This window comes from Rousettus aegyptiacus, unplaced genomic scaffold (genome assembly GCF_014176215.1).
Source record: "Rousettus aegyptiacus isolate mRouAeg1 unplaced genomic scaffold, mRouAeg1.p scaffold_m13_p_5, whole genome shotgun sequence".
Classification (NCBI taxonomy): Eukaryota; Metazoa; Chordata; class Mammalia; order Chiroptera; family Pteropodidae; genus Rousettus; species Rousettus aegyptiacus.
The window spans coordinates 3,768,181-3,790,359 of record NW_023416308.1 but is presented as its reverse complement, the minus strand read 5'-3'; the positions used below and the strand labels follow the sequence as shown (position 1 = coordinate 3,790,359).

At 39.5% G+C, this 22,179-nt stretch overlaps 1 protein-coding gene across 2 annotated transcripts in view; it reads left to right on the top strand.

Moving 5' to 3' along the window:
- Positions 1-20,688, top strand: part of KNTC1 (kinetochore associated 1) — a 54,864-nt gene extending 34,176 nt beyond the window's left edge. For both annotated transcript variants that reach the window (XM_036220966.1, XM_016153781.2), the window contains exons 43-64: positions 229-338; positions 2,809-3,016; positions 3,646-3,735; positions 4,586-4,757; positions 4,843-4,901; positions 5,052-5,268; positions 6,047-6,120; positions 6,382-6,592; positions 6,712-6,821; positions 8,683-8,729; positions 10,137-10,215; positions 11,442-11,560; positions 11,950-12,085; positions 12,752-12,847; positions 13,211-13,267; positions 14,739-14,793; positions 14,878-14,941; positions 15,508-15,637; positions 16,708-16,797; positions 17,224-17,369; positions 17,809-17,899; positions 18,848-20,688. In XM_036220966.1, coding sequence (XP_036076859.1) covers positions 229-338; positions 2,809-3,016; positions 3,646-3,735; positions 4,586-4,757; positions 4,843-4,901; positions 5,052-5,268; positions 6,047-6,120; positions 6,382-6,592; positions 6,712-6,821; positions 8,683-8,729; positions 10,137-10,215; positions 11,442-11,560; positions 11,950-12,085; positions 12,752-12,847; positions 13,211-13,267; positions 14,739-14,793; positions 14,878-14,941; positions 15,508-15,637; positions 16,708-16,797; positions 17,224-17,369; positions 17,809-17,899; positions 18,848-18,868 — 2,382 coding nt within the window. In that variant the 3' untranslated portion in view covers positions 18,869-20,688. The remainder of the gene's footprint in view (positions 1-228; positions 339-2,808; positions 3,017-3,645; positions 3,736-4,585; positions 4,758-4,842; positions 4,902-5,051; positions 5,269-6,046; positions 6,121-6,381; positions 6,593-6,711; positions 6,822-8,682; positions 8,730-10,136; positions 10,216-11,441; positions 11,561-11,949; positions 12,086-12,751; positions 12,848-13,210; positions 13,268-14,738; positions 14,794-14,877; positions 14,942-15,507; positions 15,638-16,707; positions 16,798-17,223; positions 17,370-17,808; positions 17,900-18,847) is intronic.
- Positions 20,689-22,179: the final 1,491 nt, after the last annotated feature.

Genomic DNA, 22,179 nt, shown 5'->3' with positions numbered 1-22,179 from the left:
ATGAAGAGGCAAGGGTTAGTCCACAAGAGAGATTGTGGACCCACAGCCAGATGTACCTGAAATCTCATAATGATGGTCAAGTTGGGTAATGTGATAAAAATAAAAATTGAAGGAGCTATAGAAAAATGTTTTTCTAGAAAAAAGGGTAGTAAAACAGCCAGTCACACTGGTTCCCTTATTCTAATACATTTTAGTTAGTGGGTCTTTTTGTTTTGCTCTTTTTATTAGATTTCTTTTCAGCCGGTTTTTAGGCAACATTTTCTCACCAAGAAAGACCTCATTAAATCTCTCGTGGAGAATATAGATATGGACACAAGCCTCATTCTGGAATATTGCAGGTAATTCTTTAAGCTTTCATGGGATTTTTTCCTGTTAGCTTAACAAACTGGTACCCCTTACTGCGAGAACACAGTAATAACGACGATTATCACATGTGGTCCATGGACCCCTGATGTCTTCTTTTGTTCACCCCCAAACTGAATAAATACAGGACCAGATTAAATTCTCTTAAAGTATCACATTTTAAATTCGCTGTTTAGTGATTCCCAAACTGGCCTCATGATAAGCATCACCTAGGGCCCTTGATTAAAAACATGGATTCCTGCCCCCTCCCTAGCTGGTCTGGTCTGAAGCCCAAGAGTCTGATGCTTATGAGGAGCTTCAGGTGATTTCCATGATCAAGGAAGTTTGGGTATTCTTCTGATCAACTAAACTTCTAAGTCAGATCAGTGTAGGGCTAAGGCAATCTTAAATTAAAAATTAGTGAAAAGTATAATTTTTAGGGAGAACTTTAAAAAATAATTTTATAAATGAAAAGAAACAAAGATTAGATCTTATTTGTAGATGCAGCTTACTGTGATGAGTAGGAATAGATGATTTGTAATTTCTATCCAGCTGTTCCTGTCTAATAAATATGACCAATTTCCTGGTACATTATTAGTTTCAAAGAGCTTTCATTATTTCATTTGATTTTTTTAATTTTTATTTCCTATTGTCCATTTATATATGAGGAAACAAACCCGTATTAGGAGACCTGCTTCAGTCGAATAAGCAACTGCTTCTAAAACACTAAGGTGCTGAGACCCTCATCCGATCTGTAACAGATGAGTGGGGTCTGAGTTAGCGATAACAAACAAGGCTGCTCAGGGCATTTCCTCACCAGGCAGGCCTCTAGTTCTTTCTCCCTGCGGATGGTTGGGAGTAGAGTAATGATCTTGGCTGTCACCATGCTGAACCTGCAAGTCAAGGACTAGAGGCCGTTCATAGTTCTAAGTGACTCTGACTTAACTGTACTTTGAAATAACAGAACTATGTCGTTCTTCACTTTGAACCGCTACAAATCCAGAACAAGGTGTGCACGCTCTTGTTTATTAATTTGAACTCCTGGTAGGTTTTTGTGTTTTACAGACCCCCTTTTCTGAGACGTAAATAGCTATAATAATGTCAAGTTCATGTCACAATCATTGTGCTTATATGGCATTGGTAGTTTGTATTTGTATGGCAGTGACACTTTTGCCTCATGCATTCCAGCTGACTAAAGTTAGATGACCTTTAGAATTTTAGGGAATGATTTCAAAATGGTCACACTTAAAGCTTTTCTTGACATTTCAGTTATTCTGTAGGAAAATTAAACTCCCTTTGTCTTATTAATAGGGCTTTAAAAGGTATTTCAGTTATGTCTTTGTCTATGCTAACCTCATTCTTAATTTTTAAATCTTTATAATTTTTTCTAATTCAGATGGAACATATTAAAATTAAAGTCCCATGTTACCTCACCCCTCAGAGACAATCACTGTCAAAAGAGTTTGACCTTTATTGTTTTGACCTTTATTGTATACATTGTGAATCTTTTTTCATTATTCAAAAAGAGAAACATACTTTACGTACAATTTTGGAGCATGTATCATTCACTTAACTCTTACAAGATCAATACATATAGCTTTTCCTTGTATCTGTTGAACTCTGTGGTATTCCTTTGTATGAATAGTTATTTAACCAGCCTTTTATTGATGGATAATTGAGTTGTTTTCAGTTTTTATATATTACAAACTGTTATTGTTTTGGACATATTTGTATACATATCTTGGCTACTTTTGTGAAATACGTGAACGTGGAATTACTCTATTAAAGGACATAAATATTTTCAATTTTATTACAGATTTCCCCCCCAGTATTGTGGCAGTTTACATGCCCACCAAGAATAATAACTGACTTTTTTTTTTTTTAATCCACACTTTTATTTCTTTTTCAATAAGTTTAAATCCTTGCGGGGTGCAGCATTACACGGCTCCTGTGCCCTGTGGTCTTGGCAGGAAGGTTGCTTCGGAATTTTGGCACAAACCGTGCCTGTTTCCTTGAGCACAAGTTACCTTCCCCCAGATCCCTCTGGTTTTGTTCAGTTTGGCCCAGGAGTCACTGTATCGTTCTTTGCTTTGTACACATAAGCACATCTTTTACCTACTTTTAAGAAGAGCAGTGTGCTCCCTAAAGTTCCGGAGACTCTGCGTATAGGCAGCAAAAATGGCCTCGGACCACAGCCTTCCAGATGCACCCGTCACTTTAGAAGGCCTGCCTGCTGCCAGCAGGCCTCCACAGGCTCCAAGGTGGCAGAAAAAGCAAGAGTAATATCTGATTTTCAAAAGGCAGTAGTTAACTTCCATAACAGGTAGACTATCTGATTATAAGATTGGATAACGAGAGGGTTAGATTTCAGTGATGGGAGCATGAACCTGAGTTTTCTGTTGGGAAATTTTGTGTGGAAACTCATGCATTCGGGGTGCTCGTTGTGTAACTGAATGCTGCTTTTAGCACGTTTCAGTTGAACTGCGATGCAGCTCTTCAGCAGTTCATCGAAACGCTTCTTCACAACACTAACGCTGGCCACGGCCAGGGAGAGGCGAGCTCAGAGTCTGCCAAGCACCTGCATTCCAAACTCCTGGCCAAAGCCGTGGAAATGGTGCCTTTACTGACGAGCACAAAAGATCTGGTCATCAGTCTTAGTGGGATACTGCATAAGGTAGGTGAGCGGTAAAGTGAATTTATCAGGTCATTTCAAACGTCCTTCCTACTCTTAATTCGTTAGGTATAAGGAATGAATTGGAAATTTAAGTCCTACATTTTGTATAAACTTTTAATTTTCAAGTAATTTTAGATTTCTTTATTTTTAATATAGTTTAATACAGCAGTTTTCCTGTCTTTTTTTTTAATTGAAATAGCCTTTTTATCAGATTTTTTAAAATAGCACACATTCTTTGAAAAGGATCAACCTAGAGAGAATGGTATAAACAAAAAGTGAAAATTTTTAGGCTTACTCCCATAGGTAAAAATGTTAATAGTTTGGTGACTATCTTCGACTTAATATACTCACTTGTTATTATAAGGACAACTTTCTTTATTAAAACAATATTGCTTTGTATTGCTTTTTAAAAAATACCTTTTGAGACATTTTAAAGCATGTATGTTTATCCTAATAGAACTAAATTTTAAAGAAAATATTGGATTATTTTTTAAAGAATAATTTAACATTGTAGGATACTAAGATTTTATATTTGTAGTCTCTACAACATATTCAACATAATTGAATAAAACCATCTAACAGCCTTGCAACGTCTTCTCAAGTTTTGATTTATTTTTGTTTTTATACAGTTAGATCCCTATGACTATGAAATGATCGAAATTGTCCTGAAGGTTATAGAAAGAGCTGATGAAAAGATAACCAACGTTAATATTAATCAGGTAGAACAAATACAGATTTTTAAATTATCTCTATGTTTTTATTTGGATCTTTAAAAAAATTAGTTATCTAGTGTCTTTCTGGACTGTCCTTTGAGCTCCCTTTAAACTCTACATTTTATTCTAGTTCTTTTTCTTTAAAAGGGATACAGAAGTAAAAAGATTTTTTATGTTCTGTATTTTATCATTTATCTTAATCCAATATTTGCTCTACCGAGGTGATTTAAATCTATGTAAGAGCATTAAGTCACTGAAGAACTGATTTGGAAAAATTAAGGCAAAATTACTTGTCATCTGGCAAAAAGAAAAATCAAAGTATGTGATACTTAGGGTTAATTCAGTAAACTTTCTGTATTGATAGGTAGGTCCAGGACTCACTCATTCTAATTCAGTACGTTCAATAACTTATTAGTTTTTTCTGAATTTTGGTCATAGTGGCTTCTATATCTCTTTAAATTAGATTTTAAAAATTAAAATGAGTGGATTCAAAAGCTTATACAAGTCTGAAAAATATAAGATGTAAACTGAAGTAAGGTAAAGGATATAGAGGATTAATTTTAGATCTTTTGCCTCTGTTTCAAATGAAATCAAGTATTTTTGATATATCTCAAACTATTGGAAGAAAGTGCAGAGAACTGCCAAAACATCTCCCCAGCGACAGGATTCCTTGGTGTAATTTTTTTAATGATTATGTAGAAGAATAATATGAAAGGCGGAACTACAAAAGGTTTTAATCATTTTCATGAAAATGAGACTCAGAAATAGAAATCTGTGATGGTATAGAGTTAGATGATTTTAAAACGTTTAAGATTGGTTTAATCTCACAGGAAAGTATTCTTTTATTTCAATACAGGCATTAAGTCTTCTGAAACATTTGAAGTCCTACAGAAGAATTTCTCCTCCAGTGGACCTAGAATATCAGTATATGTTGGAGCACGTAATAACCTTGCCATCAGCTGCCCAAACCAGACTGCCTTTTCACCTAATATTTTTTGGCACAGCACAGAACTTCTGGAAAATTCTCTGTATGTTCTTTTACTTCTTAAGAATTTTACAAAATAGCAGAAGTTTTCTTCTTAAGCAAATCATAATATCTTTGTTTCCTTCTAGCTACAGAACTCAGTGAAGAATCCTTCCCAACACTGCTCTTAATTTCTAAATTAATGAAGGTAATAGGTGAAAATTTTGTAAGCTGAGCTATATCTTTATCCTCTAATTAATTCAGACCCTGTGTAAAAGGATTTTATGCTACTTTCACATAAAACCTTTAAAGATGAACATGTCAATCAGCCTTAACTTTTCTTTTCCTTTCTTTGAAGTTCTCTTTGGACACTCTGTACGTGTCTACAGCCAAACATGTCTTTGAAAAAAAACTGAAGCCAAAGCTCCTGAAGTTATCACAAGCTAAATCCTCAACACTGATCAACAAGGAAATAAGTAAGATCACTCAGACCATTGAATCCTACCTGCTGTCCATAGTGAACCCGGAGTGGGCCGTGGCCATCGCCATCAGTCTTGCCCAGGATATCCCAGAAGGTATGGCTCTGCTTTTAACTGGGCTTAAAATGGGCTTGTGTGGCTTTTTGAACTTGTATTAAAAAAAAAAAAAAAAAAAGGTACTTTTATATCTCTAAGGGGACAGCAGCATGACAGTGCACCTGTGGCATTGCTGAGGGTTAAGGACCCCAGTCGAGTAAGCAAGGCTTCTTGCTGCTTGCTTGGGCTCGGGGACACAGGCACTCTTCTCTTTGGCAGCGGGACTGTAGATTGATGCAGACTTCCTAATACCCGACGTGAATCCTTAGGTAATCTCAGTAATCAGTAATCGAATGGGTACACAAACACAGGCCCTCATTGCCATGTTTTTGGTTGTAACAAAAGTTGAAAATAATTGGTTTTTGAAAATGATCGTTGGTCAGGAACTGTTGTTGTTTTGTTTTTGTTTTGTTCTGTTTAATAGAGCATATTCATAGAATGGAATACTATATAGTTGATTTGGAAAGATGTCCAAGATACATATTAAGTGAGAACAGCAAATTGTACTGTGTCCGATCTTGTCTCATTTGGGTTAAAATGCGTACACACACACACACACACAAAACTTCTGGAAGAGTATAAAAGTCTAGGGAATAGGTATGGAAACTGAGGAAGGGGCCTCTGTGGAATTTACATTCTACTTTGTAATCTTCTATTCTATTTAAATTATTCTTTACTATGAGTATGCATTTTTATAATTTAAGAAAACTCGCTAATTTGACTAAAATACGTTATCTTACAAGGATTAAGATTTGCCTGTAAATCTTTATCTTTTTAGGTGCCTTCAAGATGTCCAGTTTGAAATTCTGCCTGTATTTAGCTGAGAGATGGCTGCAAAATATCCCATCTAAGGTGTGCCTGAGCTAGAGATCGAAGGCTCCTGTTATTTTTTCATTTAAATTCTGCTAGCTTAGCACATCTTCTCATACTGCCCCAGAGATAGGCGTTTTTGGAAGTCGGATGCCTAAGGTGGAGAAAGAAGATGAGGCTTTTGTGTAGATGATTTAAGGATGTAACTAAGGCTGGGCCATCCCTCGATGGATAAAGATGGATTCTTAGCCTCTCTCGAGATTTAGAAAACAACTTTTTCTTTTCGGTCGTAATATTTTAAAGGATGAAACTCATGAAAAGGCCGAGGCTTTGTTGAAGAAGCTTCACATTCAGTACCGGCGATCAGGCACCGAGGCCGTACTCATAGCCCACAAGCTGAACACTACAGAGTATTTAAGAGTGATAGGAAAACCAGCACATCTCATTGTCAGTCTGTACGAACATCCGAGCATCAATCAAAGAATTCAGAATTCATCTGGCAGAGGTTATCCTGGTGAGGGCAAAACCCTTTTTATCCCTTTGCCCAAGGAGAACTGTCATTTTGATTCCCAGTTATCTTGCATTGAAAATGTGGATTTTTCTTTTTTAAATTCTTTATCTTAACTATCGTAGATATTCATGCAGCTGCTAAAGAAATAGCCGAAGTCAATGAAATTAATTTGGAAAAAGTCTGGGACATGTTGTTGGAAAAATGGCTATGCCCGCCCACAAAACCTGGCGAAGTAAGTCAATTCCCCGAGATTACCTAGTTAATATCTGTTGATAATAGGTTATATCTGTTATAACCTATTTAGGAGCACAGGATCCTAAAAGAAGGAACTTTTGTTCATTTTAATACCTTCTGTTATTGGATGAGTTTTACTGAAATTGTTTACTTCATCTTGTTTAAATAGTTTTGCAACTATTTTACTTTTTAATTGGTGATTCCAGGTGAATTCTTGTATAAAAGAAGTGTCCAGTTCTCAGACTCAGGTTCATGGGATTAACTTTTTATTTTGAAATAATTTTAGGCATACAGAAAAATTGCAATCATGTAACAGAATTCCTGTATATCCTTCACCCAGCTTCATTGACGTTTAGCATTTTGCTATATTCCACTCTTGCTTCTTTACTCTCCCCATTAATATATGTTCGTAATATTTTTCTGAACCATTTGAGAGTAAGTGGCATATGTCATGCCACTCATCCATTAATAGGTAAGTGTATATTTCCCAGGAACAGGGTTTTTCTCTTAATCACAGTATAATCATCAAAATCAGATCATTTAATATTGATATACCATTGATACAATACAAACAGACCTGAATCTATGGTCCATGCTACAATTTAACCGTTATCCAATAACATTCTTTATAGCAATTTTTCCCCTGGGACCAGGATCTAGTCCACGATTACGTGTTGCATTTATTTGTAATGTCTCTAATCTCTTTTAATCTAAAACCAGTTCCATGCCTCTTCCTTGTCATTCATGATTTTGACATTTCAAAGAGGGCGGGCCAGTTATAAGCTGCCCCTCTTTTGGGATTTGTCTCATGTTTCCTCATGATAAGATTTGAATTATACATTTTTGGCCTGAATACTACCTAAATGATGGCAGGTCCTTCTCAGGGCATGCCCTGAGGCACATGGTATCTGTTTGCCCTAACAGGTAAGATTAATTTGTATAACTTAATCAAAATGTTGTCCATTTCTCTATTACATAGTTAGCATGTTTCCTTTAATACTTATTTGGAAAGGTACTTGAGACAATATAATATACTGTTTCTCTTTAAATTTTTCCCCTACCACACATACTTCCTGATTTACCATCTATTGCCTATTCTTATTTGAATCTTTTAACTCTGATGGACATCGGACAGCCACCTTTTGGAAGGGTGCGGGCCAGTTGATTTGTAACGTATTTCATTGTGGGTTTGCTGACGTTTTCTTATGATTAGATTCAGGCCATGTATTTTTGGCAAGAATACTGTATAGGTAATATGTTATTTTCATTGTGTCACATCAGGAGACACATAATGTCATTTTTTTTTTTTTTAAAGAAATAATGTAACTAGCATCTAAATTTATGATGGGATTCAGGAAGCCAACTACAGAATTTTCTGCACTGTTTCTTTTGCAATTTCAGGCAGAACTTAATTAGGGAGATTCTATAATTCCATTATCCACTGAGACAGATAACTTTGGAAAAAACTTACCTGTTTACAGATTGTAAACAAATTGTATAACTGACATGGCATTGGGTTTTTAATTAGTAGTTTTCATATGACTTGGCATTCAGTTTAACAGGCATTTAAATATTTACCAAGAGCAAGATCTGTGCTTCGGTGGAAACAGGACTTAGAAGCACATGCAGGCCATGTAGAATTTGTGATTGCCCAAAAACCAGCATGGTTTAACTTACATGTAAACTTGGAGTACTAAACTGTTGTTAACTGAGTGTTGACTGAGTGAATGTTAATGAACCCATTTCATGTATGGAAACGTGATTTTGTGTATTGGGTTTTTCATCCTAATAGATTTTCATAAGCTTATATAGACAACAAACTTTCTTCAGTTTTTGACCCTTTTTTCACTTTTTTAAAGAACCCATCAGAAGTATTTGAACTTCAGGAAGATGAAGCACTACGAAGGTACTCCTCCCTTCCTTACGTTTGTCCATGTCCTGTTGCCCAGTAAGAATCTTACCAATAATTTTGCCAGAGGTTGGTTTTGAAAAGACTTTCTTGATGTAACTTAGGTCAGGGTGTCTGAGAAGAATCAATTCATTGACATATATACCTATGGCTATTGAGTATGTGTAAGTATCTCCGGGTAAGTAAATAAAAGGCAGCCAAGACTGAGAATTTCTGAACCCTCCAAGAGTGTCTGTTAACGCTGAGGGCTCTTAGAACAAACACCTTTAGCAGAGAACGTACCTCAAGCAAAGGAAAACTTTTATTAACCAAGACCTTGGTCCCAGACCCCAGTGTGTTCTCTCACCCCGGGGAGCTGGGCTGGCTCAGCTATGGGCCACCAGGCTTTGATTTTCCTTTCAACCTAAGATTGAGACCAAGAAAGGCACATCGGCTTCATCTAATGTGCTACATCTGATAGGTCATGGCTTGCTCTCTTGAGGACAGTATATCAGGGCCCAAATGAGAAAGAATGTGATAATGGTAATGACACTTGGCACAGGCATGGGAGAGGGAGTGGTGACACACATGCCAGCTTCTCGCCATTCCTCGTCTAGACCCAAAGTAGGTCAAGCCACTCGTGTGACCCTACACTCCACATGGCCCTGGAAATCTGACGGTGAGAGAGGATGTGAAAAGACGAACCCAAGAAAAGGATTTCTTCTCGTTTGGGCCGAGCTGGCTACCGCCGCCTTCGTGCCCCCTTTCCTCTGGGCCTCACCTCGCGCTTGCTTAGTCCTTTAGGGGTGGGGGCGTCGTGGCCAAGCAAGAGGTAGCTCCTGGTGTGTCCAGCTGAACCAGCCACATGGGAATTCTAGAGGGAAACAATTCAGAGGGAGTGAGAGGGGCACCAGGGAGAGGGGGGAGGAGGAGAAAATCCCAAGAAGGGCCCACAAGGGTACTTAATGCCCGTTTAGCCACTTCTGGCCCTTTCCCACTGAAAGCTCCTCTCGCTCCCTCCGTCAGTACACCCGATCCAGCTCATCCTTCTCCGTAGGGGACAGCCAGCCCTGAGTGTCAGGTTCATGTGCCACTGGTGATGGCCTGTGAACCAAAACCAATTTTCCATGCATCCTATTCAATATACTTTGCAGCTATGGTTTGTAGTAATTTCTTAAATAAGATTTATGCCGTCAGAGATCGGCTAGCCACTTTATAGATGAGAAGACTGAGACCAGGCATCCTCCGTGTTTGTTATCCTCTTCAGTTAAAGGGGAAAGCAAAAATGTCCTGGACGCATAACCCTTCAGGCCTGTGTTTGGGATGTCTCGTGACTTTCTCTCTGGACAGTAAAACAGATCTACTGTTTTGGTAACCTATCACTAAATTGAAATCTAAATGTAATGACAATTTTTTTTTTTTCAGAGTGCTGTATCTCCTCCTGTCCCGCCCGATTGATTACAGTTCAAGAATGCTGTTCATATTTGCAACGTCGACTACCACTGTAAGCCCTAGGAACTTGGTCAGAACTCATGTTTGCACCTCGGCTTAACATTTTTTTTGCATGTTTACCATGCTCGATGTCACTAACAGGTGATGAGGGTAACGAATGTTCACTCACATACTTTCTCACAGTGTACCTTACCTTACTTTGTACCATCCGCCAAGCTCCATTTAGTGTCACTTCTTGACGGTTCCCACAGGTCATCTGCTTTCACAGTTTAACTCCCTGGTCGGTCAACATTCCTAACACCAACGAGCCAGCCCAACTGGCCAAACAAAGAAGTTGCCACCCCAGCCTCAAGGCCCCTCACGACCTGGCCTCTCCCTCCAGTCGCGCCATGTGCCTCCCCACTAAACTTTAACTGGACCGAACTGCCCCTTTTCCTTTCCCTTGAGGCAACGCGGCCTCTCTCCCTCCAGGCTCCTGCATGTACCAATGTTCTGAGGCAGTTGGACCGGGGAGAGGAAGGTGTAGATAGGATGGAAGGAAGAAAAAGGCAGGGAGTCTCGGGTGCTGGTGGTAGTCCTCGAGAGCAGGGGAGAAGTAGCCCTGTTTGTTGTTTTTCATGCATATTTATCTGGTAATCATTCGTTCAGGGAAAAACGACGACCCAGGAAAAATGGCTAGTTCAGCTGGAAACAGTCATACAAGTGCGTTTCCCTGAAAAAAAAAAAAACACAATGTTGCACTTTTCCATAACTTCGCATTTTTCACATGGGACATTAATGAATACATTTTAATTAATGTGTATTCAAATGTAATCTTGGTAACATATCCAAGAGTTGGGGTTCGATAAAATTAACTTACTGCTTCATCAAGACCCGTCTGAAGTGGCGTGGAGTCGCGGCGTGCTCTCAGGACTGCGACTGCGGCGGTGAGGAACGCCACGGCTGCTGCCCCCGTCGGGTGGCCCCGTCTCCAGTGGGACCGGCACTGCACCCACTGGTGCTTCTGCACCATCGGTGCCACTTTCCACACAGTGTAAAAGCCAAGTAACATTTTAGTATCATTCGAAAAATGGTTCTGAGTCCTTCCCACCTGATTAAACTTGAGGAACATTCCCCAGGGTACCATGGACCATACTTTGAGAACCACTGAGTCTCCCATAGCAGAGATCAACTTTAATTTTTTTTTAATGGCATTGTTTACCTTACCTGAGTTGAAGCTCATGTACCCAACTGCGACATGCAAGCATGCGACTCTCCAAACCTTTTTTGGTTTTGCAGACATTGGGTATGCGTCAGTTAACCTTCGCCCACAGAACACGAGCTCTTCAGTGTCTGCTCTATTTGGCTGACAAGGAAACTGTAGAGTCCCTCTTCAAAAAACCCATCGAGGAAGTGAAGTAAGTAGAATTCTTTAAATCCTTTTGAGAAATAGGAAACAGGTCACCATTTGGAAGCATCGCTTTTAAGGCCCTTAGTCTGTCAGTGCACTAGAGTGGCTGCGCAAATGGAGCTGTTTGCCTTGAATGGCCTTAACGTTGCGGCAAAAGGGAAATAAGGCCTTGGAAAACATCTTGTTTTCGTCACTCCTTTGAGAAATTTAGAAACCGAATGTTTTCTTTCTCTTGCTCAAATTGATTTCTTTCTAATATTATATTGGGTGAATTTATTTAGAAGCCTAAAATAGGCATTTAAAAACAAACAGGCCTGATATATCCATATGGGCACTTTTATTTTAAGTGTGGATGTGGCCTTGGGAATGATTCCCACAAATGCCCTTGTTTTTCAGATCATATTTGAAATGTATAACTTTTCTGGCATCGTTTGAGACTTTGAATATCCCCATCACATATGAATTATTTTGCAACAGCCCTAAAGAAGGAATGATTAAGGGTCTATGGAAAAACCACAGCCACGAATCCATGGTATGTACACTGAATCATCTGATAGTACAGGCCGCCCTCTGCTCAGATGCCATTGTCACTCAGGTGCCTGCCACCACTCAGCTTCCTGAAAGACAAAACCAGGGAACCTCTTCATTCCTGAACAGGTCTGCTGCTTGAGACCTCTTCTTTCCTATCCTGGCAGATGCCGAGACTACTAGGACGTCCCTTTACCTCTCTTCCTTAAAGTCAAAGGCCGACGGCCGTCCCTGTGAAGAGAGAGCACTTGTTATCAACCTTCCCAAGGCCTGTCTCTTCTGGGCAAAAGAAGAGACTGTCCCTGTGTAGAGAGGGATATTGTTTTCCTTCTTCCTAGTCACTGTGTCACCTGTGGAAATTTAGTCTCTGGGGCAGCTGGAGCCCAACAGGCAGGCAAAGTGGAGACAAAACAGAAGGGGGACCACAGTCTGAGATGCTGTTCGTGAGCTGCTTCCAGGACAACAAGGAAGAAAAAGAATACTCTTACTCTCCTTTTTTTCTTTCTTTAGAGAGATGGGGGCCTTCATTGAACTTAGGCATTAGATACTACTAGATCATAAGCACATTTTATATTCAGCTGCCCTACCTTTTCCGAAAATGTGATTTATTGGTGCCTTAAAAACAGTATGGTTGTTTGTTGGTTTCTTTTTTTTTTTTCTTTTGCTTTAGGCAGTAAGATTGGTGACTGAGCTTTGTTTAGAATATAAAATCTATGACCTGCAGCTGTGGAACGGACTCTTGCAGAAGCTTCTCGGCTTCAATATGGTAAGACTCAGTGTCCTGACGGCAGTGTGTTTTAAAGCTTTTGCACAGCATCCTAAACATTTTGCATCGATGCTTTGCCAAACAGATGTAGGCTGAAAACATTCACTTGTTGGATTTGGGCCAAAAAAGAACTTGGTGTTTTGCCAGAGGAAGTGCAAAATCAAAAATGACATATATTTTACAAGAAACAAATGGAAGTTTCCCTGGCCCCTTTCGATATTTGTGAATTTGCAAGTGAACTTCCCTGGCAGTTCTCATGGAAGATAAATTTTACTGATACTCCTTTCGAAAGAATCTAATATTTCATTTTGAAATTTTCCATTTTGGTGATCTTCAGAATGTTTTTATTTTATTTTCCCACAGATTCCTTACCTAAGGAAAGTTTTAACAGCCATTTCTAGTATCAGTTCTTTATGGCAGGTATGTAGTTTTTTTAAAGTAAGTTTTGTAGAATTTAATCTTTATGTTTGGCCTTGTGACTGCTGGGTACGCTGGGTTAGGAATCCGCTCCTTAGCAAAGAGCAGAACTGATCTGCTGCAGGGTGATGTCCCATGAGAGCGGTGCCAGCGCTCAGAATCCTCAGCTCAGAGGTCACCTCCTCCAGGACGTCACTGTCCCCAGCTCTCCAAGCCTCACGCATCATTAAAACACCGACCGATTCTACTGTAGTATTTGTCATAGCACCATTTACCTTAATTACACATTTGACTGCCCCTCTTGGACTCTGAAGATCTTTAAAGTCAGGGACCATGTCTTACTCATCTTTTCTAAATTTCATGAGTTGTGCGCCCACGTAACCATTATTATGTAGACATATGTAATGTAATGGTGTCTTGGAGATTGTTCCATATTAGCACACGTTTATGTATCTCTTTTTTTTTTCAGTTAAGCTATATTCACATGTAATATTTACCCTTTTAAAGTGTACAATTAAGTAATTTTTAGTATATTCACGATGCAGTGCAACCATCACCACTGTCAAATTCCAGAACATTCTCATCACCACCAAAAGAAACCTCCTACCCATTAGCAGTCACTCCCCACTCCCCACTCTTCCCTCCCACCAGCCCCTGGCAACCACTAGTTTACTTTCCGTCTCTGTGGATTTGTCTGTCTGGACCTCGTATGTCAGTGGAATCCTGTGGTACATGGCGTTCTGCGTCTGGCTTGTTTAACTCACCTAATGTTTCTGAGGTTCACCCACATTGTGGCACGTCTGTGCTTCATGCCTTTTCATTGCCGGTTAACGTTCCATTGCATGGACGGACCACATTTTATTATCCATTCATCAGTTGATGGCCATTTGAATTGTTTCCACTTTTTAGTTGTTATGAATAATGCTGCTGTGAACATTCATGTACAGGTGTTTCTGTGGACATATGTGGACATATGAGTGGAATTGTTGGGTCTTAGAGTAAATGTTGAGCCTTTTGAGGCATTGCTCTATTTTTAACTCTTAATTAGTCTCCATAATGTGGAATAAAATGTACCATAACTTACTTAACCACTCCTCTATTGATGGAAATTTATGTTTCCTTATTCACTGTTTGAAATTCTTTTTTTTTTTTTTGTCTCCTTGCCCCCTTCCTGTGGCCCTTGCACAATGTCTGGCACATAAGAGACTTAGCATAAATGTTGTTTTCAAAGTTGGGTTCTGACACTTTTTTTTCCAAATGAAACAAATATGAATCAGCTAAGATTGTGTAGTAATATCCTACAGTACAGTTATGAAGAGAATTATTCTAGAATCTAATCATCTCAAACAGGGAGATATTGATTTATGATTTTAGCATCCAGCATATAAACTTTTAAGTGTACAATTTTGAGACTGTAAAAAAGAGAATTCATGATATCCCAGGCGTGAATTCTTTAATACGCTTGTTTCCACAGGTCCCCTACTTCAGCAAAGCTTGGCAGCATGTGGTTCAGATCCCACTGCTTTCAGGTATTTTTCTCTCCTCTGAAACGTTGATAGAAGCGCCTTTTAGTTGTGTCTGTATATACAGTTTGGTTGTTTTTTAATTTTCAGCCTCTTGTCCTTTAAGCCCCAGTCAGTTATCAGATTGTTGCGAGAGTCTCGTCGCTATTCTAGAGTAAGTAAAATATTTGTTTTCCTACCGAAAGAATCAAATTTATATCTTATAAAATTTCTTTCTAACAAACATCTCTTCTAAGTAATTCCTTTTTCTTGGGAAGATAAGCATACTGCTTGTTTTTGAAATAAAATATCTCTTATATTTATAACGTCTACTTTCCATATGTGCTACAGCTAGTAAACTGATATTCAATAAGCAGTCTTTAAATTAGTACCCAATTTTAATGTAAATGTAGAGAGAGTACTTTTTGTGACTACCCTAAGTCATACAAGGTTGTCTCATAGATTTCGAGTCCTCTGAGAATTTATCTAGGCATATGTAGGCCTTCAGATATAATCATAGTAACAGCCAGTAGCCCATGTTCCTGTAGATAGATTTTTTTTGTTCCAGGAAGAATACCATGAAAGACTGGAGTTATTCATTACTAAACATATATTACGCACCAGTACTTTAATGTTTAAAATTATTGAAAACATAGGCAATTAACAGCTGTGGAAAACTCAAGGCCAGTGTAATATAGTCAATCAGACAGGTGATTAACTAATGAATGTGTCCTCTCGAAGATGTCCAGTTTCAGATGATCTCGACATGATCGGCGTGGCCAGACAGTATGTGCAGTTAGAGCTTCCGGCTTTTGCCCTGGCTTGTCTCATGCTCATGCCCCACTCGGAGAAAAGGCGCCAGCACATTGAGGTATCTTGGAAATTATTCCTCTGGGGCTGCCAGAGGAAAGGCAGACCTCGTATTGCATGTCCCCTGCAAAAGGTCGCATTTTCACTTCACCAAACCTATAAAGCAAGGGTGCATCAGTGTGGGCAGGGCAGAAGGTTTGCATGGAGGGTTAGTGGGACGAAAGACGAGAGATAGACTGAGGCTGATCTGAGGGGTGCCTTAAGAGGAGCTTCCACCTTATTCGTCATCAGTGGGGAACAATTAATTTTCCCCTAAGAGTAAAGTGAAAAGTTCCACAAATATTTTAGGAGTGATCCTCATGGGCTTGATGGGGCTTGATCTGAGGAGAGGGGTGTCAAGAACAAACTCAGGAAACAGTTGCCTTTGAATAGGATTTTATCTCACTTGATCAGTAAGAACATGGCAGGTGGGCAAGGAAAGCCCGAGGGGATCGGTCTCCAGGGCGGCAGCAATGAAAGTGACCTGGATGGAGAAGACTAAGGGGAAGGCAACTGGATTCTGTAGTTGGCGGTGGTAGGGGAGAGTCAGGTTTCCTGTGTGGGTGTCTGAGAAACGGAGCCAAAAGCATTTTGAGGACATTTTTTTTTTTTTTAAATAACTCTCATTCCCTTTATAATATAGAACAAAGCATTTGGAAATGTTTTACAGTTATTTCCCCAAAGGTAGATAAGCCAGTAGGTAGAGATCTATGTAAATGAACCTGCGGGTTTTTAATTTATTTGTTCTATTCACTTCATTTTTTCAAAGCCATCTGTGCTGCCTTTGACTTTGTTCTTTTTTGACTATCCATAAACTCATCTTTTGATGCCTTTCAAAGTTTTAGTATTTAAATAGATTCCTTTTGGCACTCTTCAAATGACAAAATGCCTGTTAAACAGTTCTTGCTGTTGGAATGGGTATTTGTAAAATGCTTTTTTCCTTATTTCAATGATTTTTTGTTGACAGACATTTTTTCCTATAACAGAAATTCCTTAAGACATTTCAAATTTAAAAATGAAACTTTCCAGATTTGACAGAAATTAGTAGTAATTATACTCTCCTATTCATTGTGTTTTGATTGTTTTTTCTAGAATTTTCTGAGCTCCTGTGATCCTCAGATCATTTTACGGCAATTAGAAGAGCATATGAATACTGGCCAGTTGGCAGGATTTTCACATCAAGTAAGAAAGAGAAAATTTCATCTCTTTTTTGCTATGAAAAATTAGATATTAGAAGGTAATAATTTTCTCCAAACCAAGATTAAGGTGAAAATTACCATCTCAATCTGTTTGTTAATATGTACAATTATTTTGCTTTTCTTAAAACCTCAGTAAAGCTTATAAAAGGTGAGGCCCCTGGCTATCTTGTTTATTGCTGTGCTCCTAAAAAGTCCCGAAGTGTTTGACAATTACTTTTTATCCATTTACTGTATGCAGTACCAAAATGGGCCAAGGCAGTCCCCATTTCCCTTGCTCCCTTCCCCCCCTCAAAAAGGAGGCTTAATTACAATGCAGTGAAAATCTTAACTCCTGGCAGAAATGTTTTGGTATTGCATAGGACTGGGCATTTAACACATTTTTAATGTGACGATACCTGTCATTGTACAGATTAGAAACCTGATTCTGAATAATATCATAAATAAGAAGGAGTTTGAGGTTTTGGCAAAGACAAAATACTTTCAAGTGTTGAAGTCACATGTGATGAACACTAGCAACATCGCTGACCTAGTAAACTACTTAGCAAATGAGTTAAGGTAAGTTAATTTTTAAAAGACCATAGAATCTCCTTAAAGTTTTTCTTTATTTTGGAGGAAGAAAATCAAACACTTGTAGGGCTATTTGTTTGTAATTAAGTGCTGTGAATGTTAAGCTGTATCATTACTGCACATACCCAGAGGCTGGTTGTCCTGTAACACAATCCCTTGGCACATGAACTTGGAATTAGACAATTAAACAAGCTGTCCGAACCCCCAAAATAGGTGTCTCACAGTCCTGCTGTAAAATTCTAAATTACAACATTATTCCTTAGACATTCGCTCAGAGAATTGATGGCTTTATGTAATATAATTTTTGCCAGGTTTGGTTATCTAATTTTGTATCACCCAATTTTAGATACAAGCTTCTTGGGACAGCAGACAGAGTTATCCCTCCCAAAAACTTTCTTACACTCTTCTTTCTCTTTCTGTTCCATAGTTTAGATGAAGCTTCAGTCTTTATAACTGAATATTCAAAGCATCGTGGGAAACCCGTGCCATCGGACGCCACGCCCTGTGAAATTCTGAAGGTAACACTGGCCCGTCGTTGCTTGGCTTCCACCTTTTCTATTTCTAGGGTCTTTGAAATTGAGCCAACTTGTTCTGGAGATAAATGTGTTTTACATGTGACTGCGTGTATTTTTACATTTTGCTTTTTGTGTAAGAGGGTCCTAGGACAAATCAAGAGGCTGTGGTTCTCCCTTCAGCCGAGGGCAGTGTGGCCTCAGGCCAGTCGCTGCTCCTGTCAGGGAAGGGTTAGTTTTTAGGTCTTGACTGCCTGGTCTCTCCGGTGCTTTCCGGCATTATCATTCCTTATAGTCTTGTGTTTCATACTGAAGCAGGTGGAAAACTAAATTTCAAAAGGTATCGATTAATGTGTTCGGGTATTCATTGCTTTACCTTTTCCTTTTTTAGTTACCAAAGACATATATATGTTCACTACAGTAAAAAAAGGCAAAAAAAACTAATCTCCTGAAATCTCACTACCCAAAGAAAGGATCCCTGTTAATGACCATTTGTATATATCCCAAATGTTTCCATATATAAAATGTACATGTAAATTACTTTTACTCCTATTTTGAATTTAAATGTAAGGTAAATATTTTTACTTTGTTTGTGGATTAGTTTTCCTAAACCTAAATATTGTGGGGTTTTCCTCCTTTGGTCCAGAATAAGCATATTAAAATAAGCCTCCATTGTGTTAACTTTCGTTAAAACTTCTGATGCTTACTTGCAGTCCATCGTGCTCAATGGCATACAATTACTTGATTCAAAAGGGGAGAATATTAATTCAAGAGATGAATTCGTGACCCTTAAAATCTATTTTTCTCCAGTCATAACTGTCGAAAATGCCAAATAATTTTATGTGTAGATTTTTAGCAATACAGTTAAGTCTTACGCCGTACAGTTTATCTGAGCATTTTCTATTTGAGAAACTAAATGACACTCATAATACTTCTGTGTTTCTTCCCATTTAGATGTTTCTTAATGGATCATAGTAAGTCATCAAAACTTTTTCGGCAAGAACAAGAGGAAGTTTGGAGTCTGCTATTAACTGACCATATTTATTACTGTTTTAAAATTGTGCAACCTGTGTAGTATAGCTATTATCGAATGTTATCTGACAGGTGATAACTGTGACACTTGGTAGCCTGATTGCCCCATAAAAAACTCATATCCTGAATTAATAAATCTTTTCTTTGCCAGTTACTTATATATTTTCTTATAGAGACTGTCAGTTTTTTGCACCATATATGAAGGAAACCAAATGCAAAAATATTTTGCTTCCCTCATAAGAAAAGCAACTACTTGTAATTTATTTCTTCCACATATAAAAATAAGGATATGAGTCTTGTTAATGTTATTCTAGTAAACATCTATACAGTTTCGCCGCAGAGTACGTCAGTAAGTGGCCGGCCAGAAAAGTAGAAATCACGAGGTATTCCTAGCAGAGATGGGTTGAATGCCAGGAATTGGTTACAAGGTGTTAAAACAACTGAAAGGTGGAAGGGAGACGGAAGGGGCCCAAGAGCGAGGCGAAAGGGGAAAGAAAAGGGTGTGAGCCCGGGGCCCCCACCGCTGCTCCTGCTCCACAGCCGCTGCTGAAACGTCCCTGCCGCCACCTGCCACCTCGGGCGTCGTTAGCCGTGGCCGCCGCTGCCAGGCCACCACCAAAAGGAAAAAGAAGTAGCTCTCCGATGTCTCCAACCTCTAGTTCTCATGCCAGTGCCAAGAAATGACAGAACCAAGCAGGAAGCCACTGGCCAGGAGTCTGTGACGTGCAGTGTGCAGGCCGTGAGCCTCCGGCGTAGGAGGACAGATGGCCTCGAAGGGCAGGGCGTGCTGAAAGCCCGCGGACAGCTACCAGGCACACCAAAGCGCGAGCCGCCCCTCCTGCTCTGCCTTCCTCATCTTCTCTACGCTCGTGAGTAACTTGATACTACTAGACTTAGTTTGCCATCGTTTTTGCCGGATGAGATAATAGCGTTTCTATACTAAAAACTCAGTGTTGCATCGTGATTAAAAACATGCGTTTTGGACTAAAGTCTGGATTTGAATTCCGGCCCTATCACAAACTATGATCCTGGGCAAGTTAGAGAACTCAAAGCCCGTATTCCCTCATTTGTAAAGCCTCCTGGTTGCAGGCGGTTTGACTCATCTACTTGCTCTTTTCCGGACCTTTGGATTATGCCGATATTTTTCACAAAGCTTTTTCCACATCTGGAATTATTTCCTTAAGGTCACTCCCAGGAAGAGATTTACCAGATCAAAAAGGATGAAGAACATCTTAAAGGCTCATGACGCCAATTGTCAAACTTCGTGCATTTCAAAAGGTCTTCGCCCATGGCCATTCCTGCTAGCCACAGACATTTGTCAGCTCTGCTGCCTTCTCCCCAATGCCAAGTGGTCATACTTTTAAAAAGTTTGCTAATTCATTTGGTGAAAATGGCATATCTGGAGTTAGGCTTGTATTTTTTTGATGTTGAGGTGATTTATCCTTAAGAAAACTAACAACAAAGCTGACGTCGCAAGCAGAGCCTAAAATTGTTCTTGGGCATAAAGGTGCAAAGAATGGAAGGGTCAAGTGGTGGCACTAGCACGTAAAAAATGGAGAGGAGTCTCCGAGCCCCAGTGACTCGAGCTGCACGGGACTGTGTTCTTTCCCCATGCTGACGCTGGTGTTGTCCCAAGTAAAATTCTCATAGGCAAAGGCCTTTTGGTATGCCAGAGAAGTCATTTTTTTTTTTTTGAAACATAAATATATTTGAATTTATATTAAGTTAACTTTATTTGAAGTTCAAATATACAGTTAACTGGACCCTTTTTGTTGTTACACGTGTCCTATTTTTATTAGCCTTGATCGTTTTTTAAATTATTCCACTTTTGTCTGCATACATCCATTCTCCATACCGTTGCCTGAGTATAGTCCTAGAACGTAAGCCAGATCTCGGCAATGCCAGGCTCCACACTTCTCATGGGCTCCCCATTTCACTGAGCATGAAACTCAGGTCGCCAGCAAAGGCACACTGGCCCCTTCGTGCAAATTAGAAACAGGGGTGCAGTCCAGGAAGGGGCATCATAAAAAGGCCGGCGTCTCGGGAGAGCTACAGAAAGGCTCCCCCTGCGGAGGGCCCCAGTTTTAAACAGCGCTGCACTTAAAGCTGGGTCTCAGTTGCTGTGCAGTGCTACTCAGCCATTTATGCCTCTGTCTAGAAGGTCCCGCCCGCCTTTCCAGCCCCGCTGCCCCCCACTCCCTCTTCCTGGGACCAGCCATCGCCAAAGAGCTCAAGTGCAGTCACCACCCTCACACCCCCGCTGTGACACCTCGCTGTGACATTCTCATCTACTTCCTTTACAATGCTGTCTCGAGTTACCTTTGTCGACTCATACATTGATTATCTCATTCTCCGTAATTTTGTCCCCACATTCTAGAGCAGCACCTCACGTAGTAAACTCTTAATAAATATGCGTGACTTCAGTGAATTTTGACTACCCATTTGCAGAGTAAAATTTCTGCCGTGAACGTTAAGTCATCACATGAACAAGTGACAGCACCTCATCATCCGCCGACAAAAGGAGAAGTTAGCAACGGCTAAGTAAGGAAGGGCACGACATTCTCCTGACTCAGGCACGTTCTTTCGTCACCTCTTGTTTTGAATGGAATGGCTAAAATTTTCATTTCTTTGACTACTTGGAGGAGAGAATTTTATTAGTAGGGTCTCCTTCTTCCACCTCCTATGGTTAGAAAACCTGGCCTGACAAGATGTAGGATGTAAAGTCTTCTTTCTACTGCTTCTCTGGGTCCCAGAGATTTGGGAACGGTGTATATTCTAAACACATCGAATCTCCCTCCCTTGGGTAGTTTTTGACAAGTTATTTTTGAGTAAGAGAATAAGACTAATTAATTTTGGTGATCACGTCTATTCAGTTGGGTACAGAGGTGCTCGGGGTAACTAGCAGATTCTGTTTTGGTAAATGCTGGTGTCATAGGTATGGTTGACCTGGGGTTACTTTTTACATATTTACACTGCTATATAATAATCCTTATCAAAGTCTAGAACATTCTAGGGCCCCAGAAGACTACCTGGTGCCTCCTCCCAGAACGAACTCTCTCCAAAGGTAACCGCTGTTCTGACCTTTATTATCATAGATTATTCATTTTACCTGGTTTTTAACTCTATAAGTGGACTAATACAGCATCTATTCTCGAGTCTGAATTCATTATTCATCATTATAAGATTCATCTGCTATTTTGTGTAGCAGTAGCAGTAGTTCATTCTTTCTCATTGTTGGGAGTATTAAACAAAAG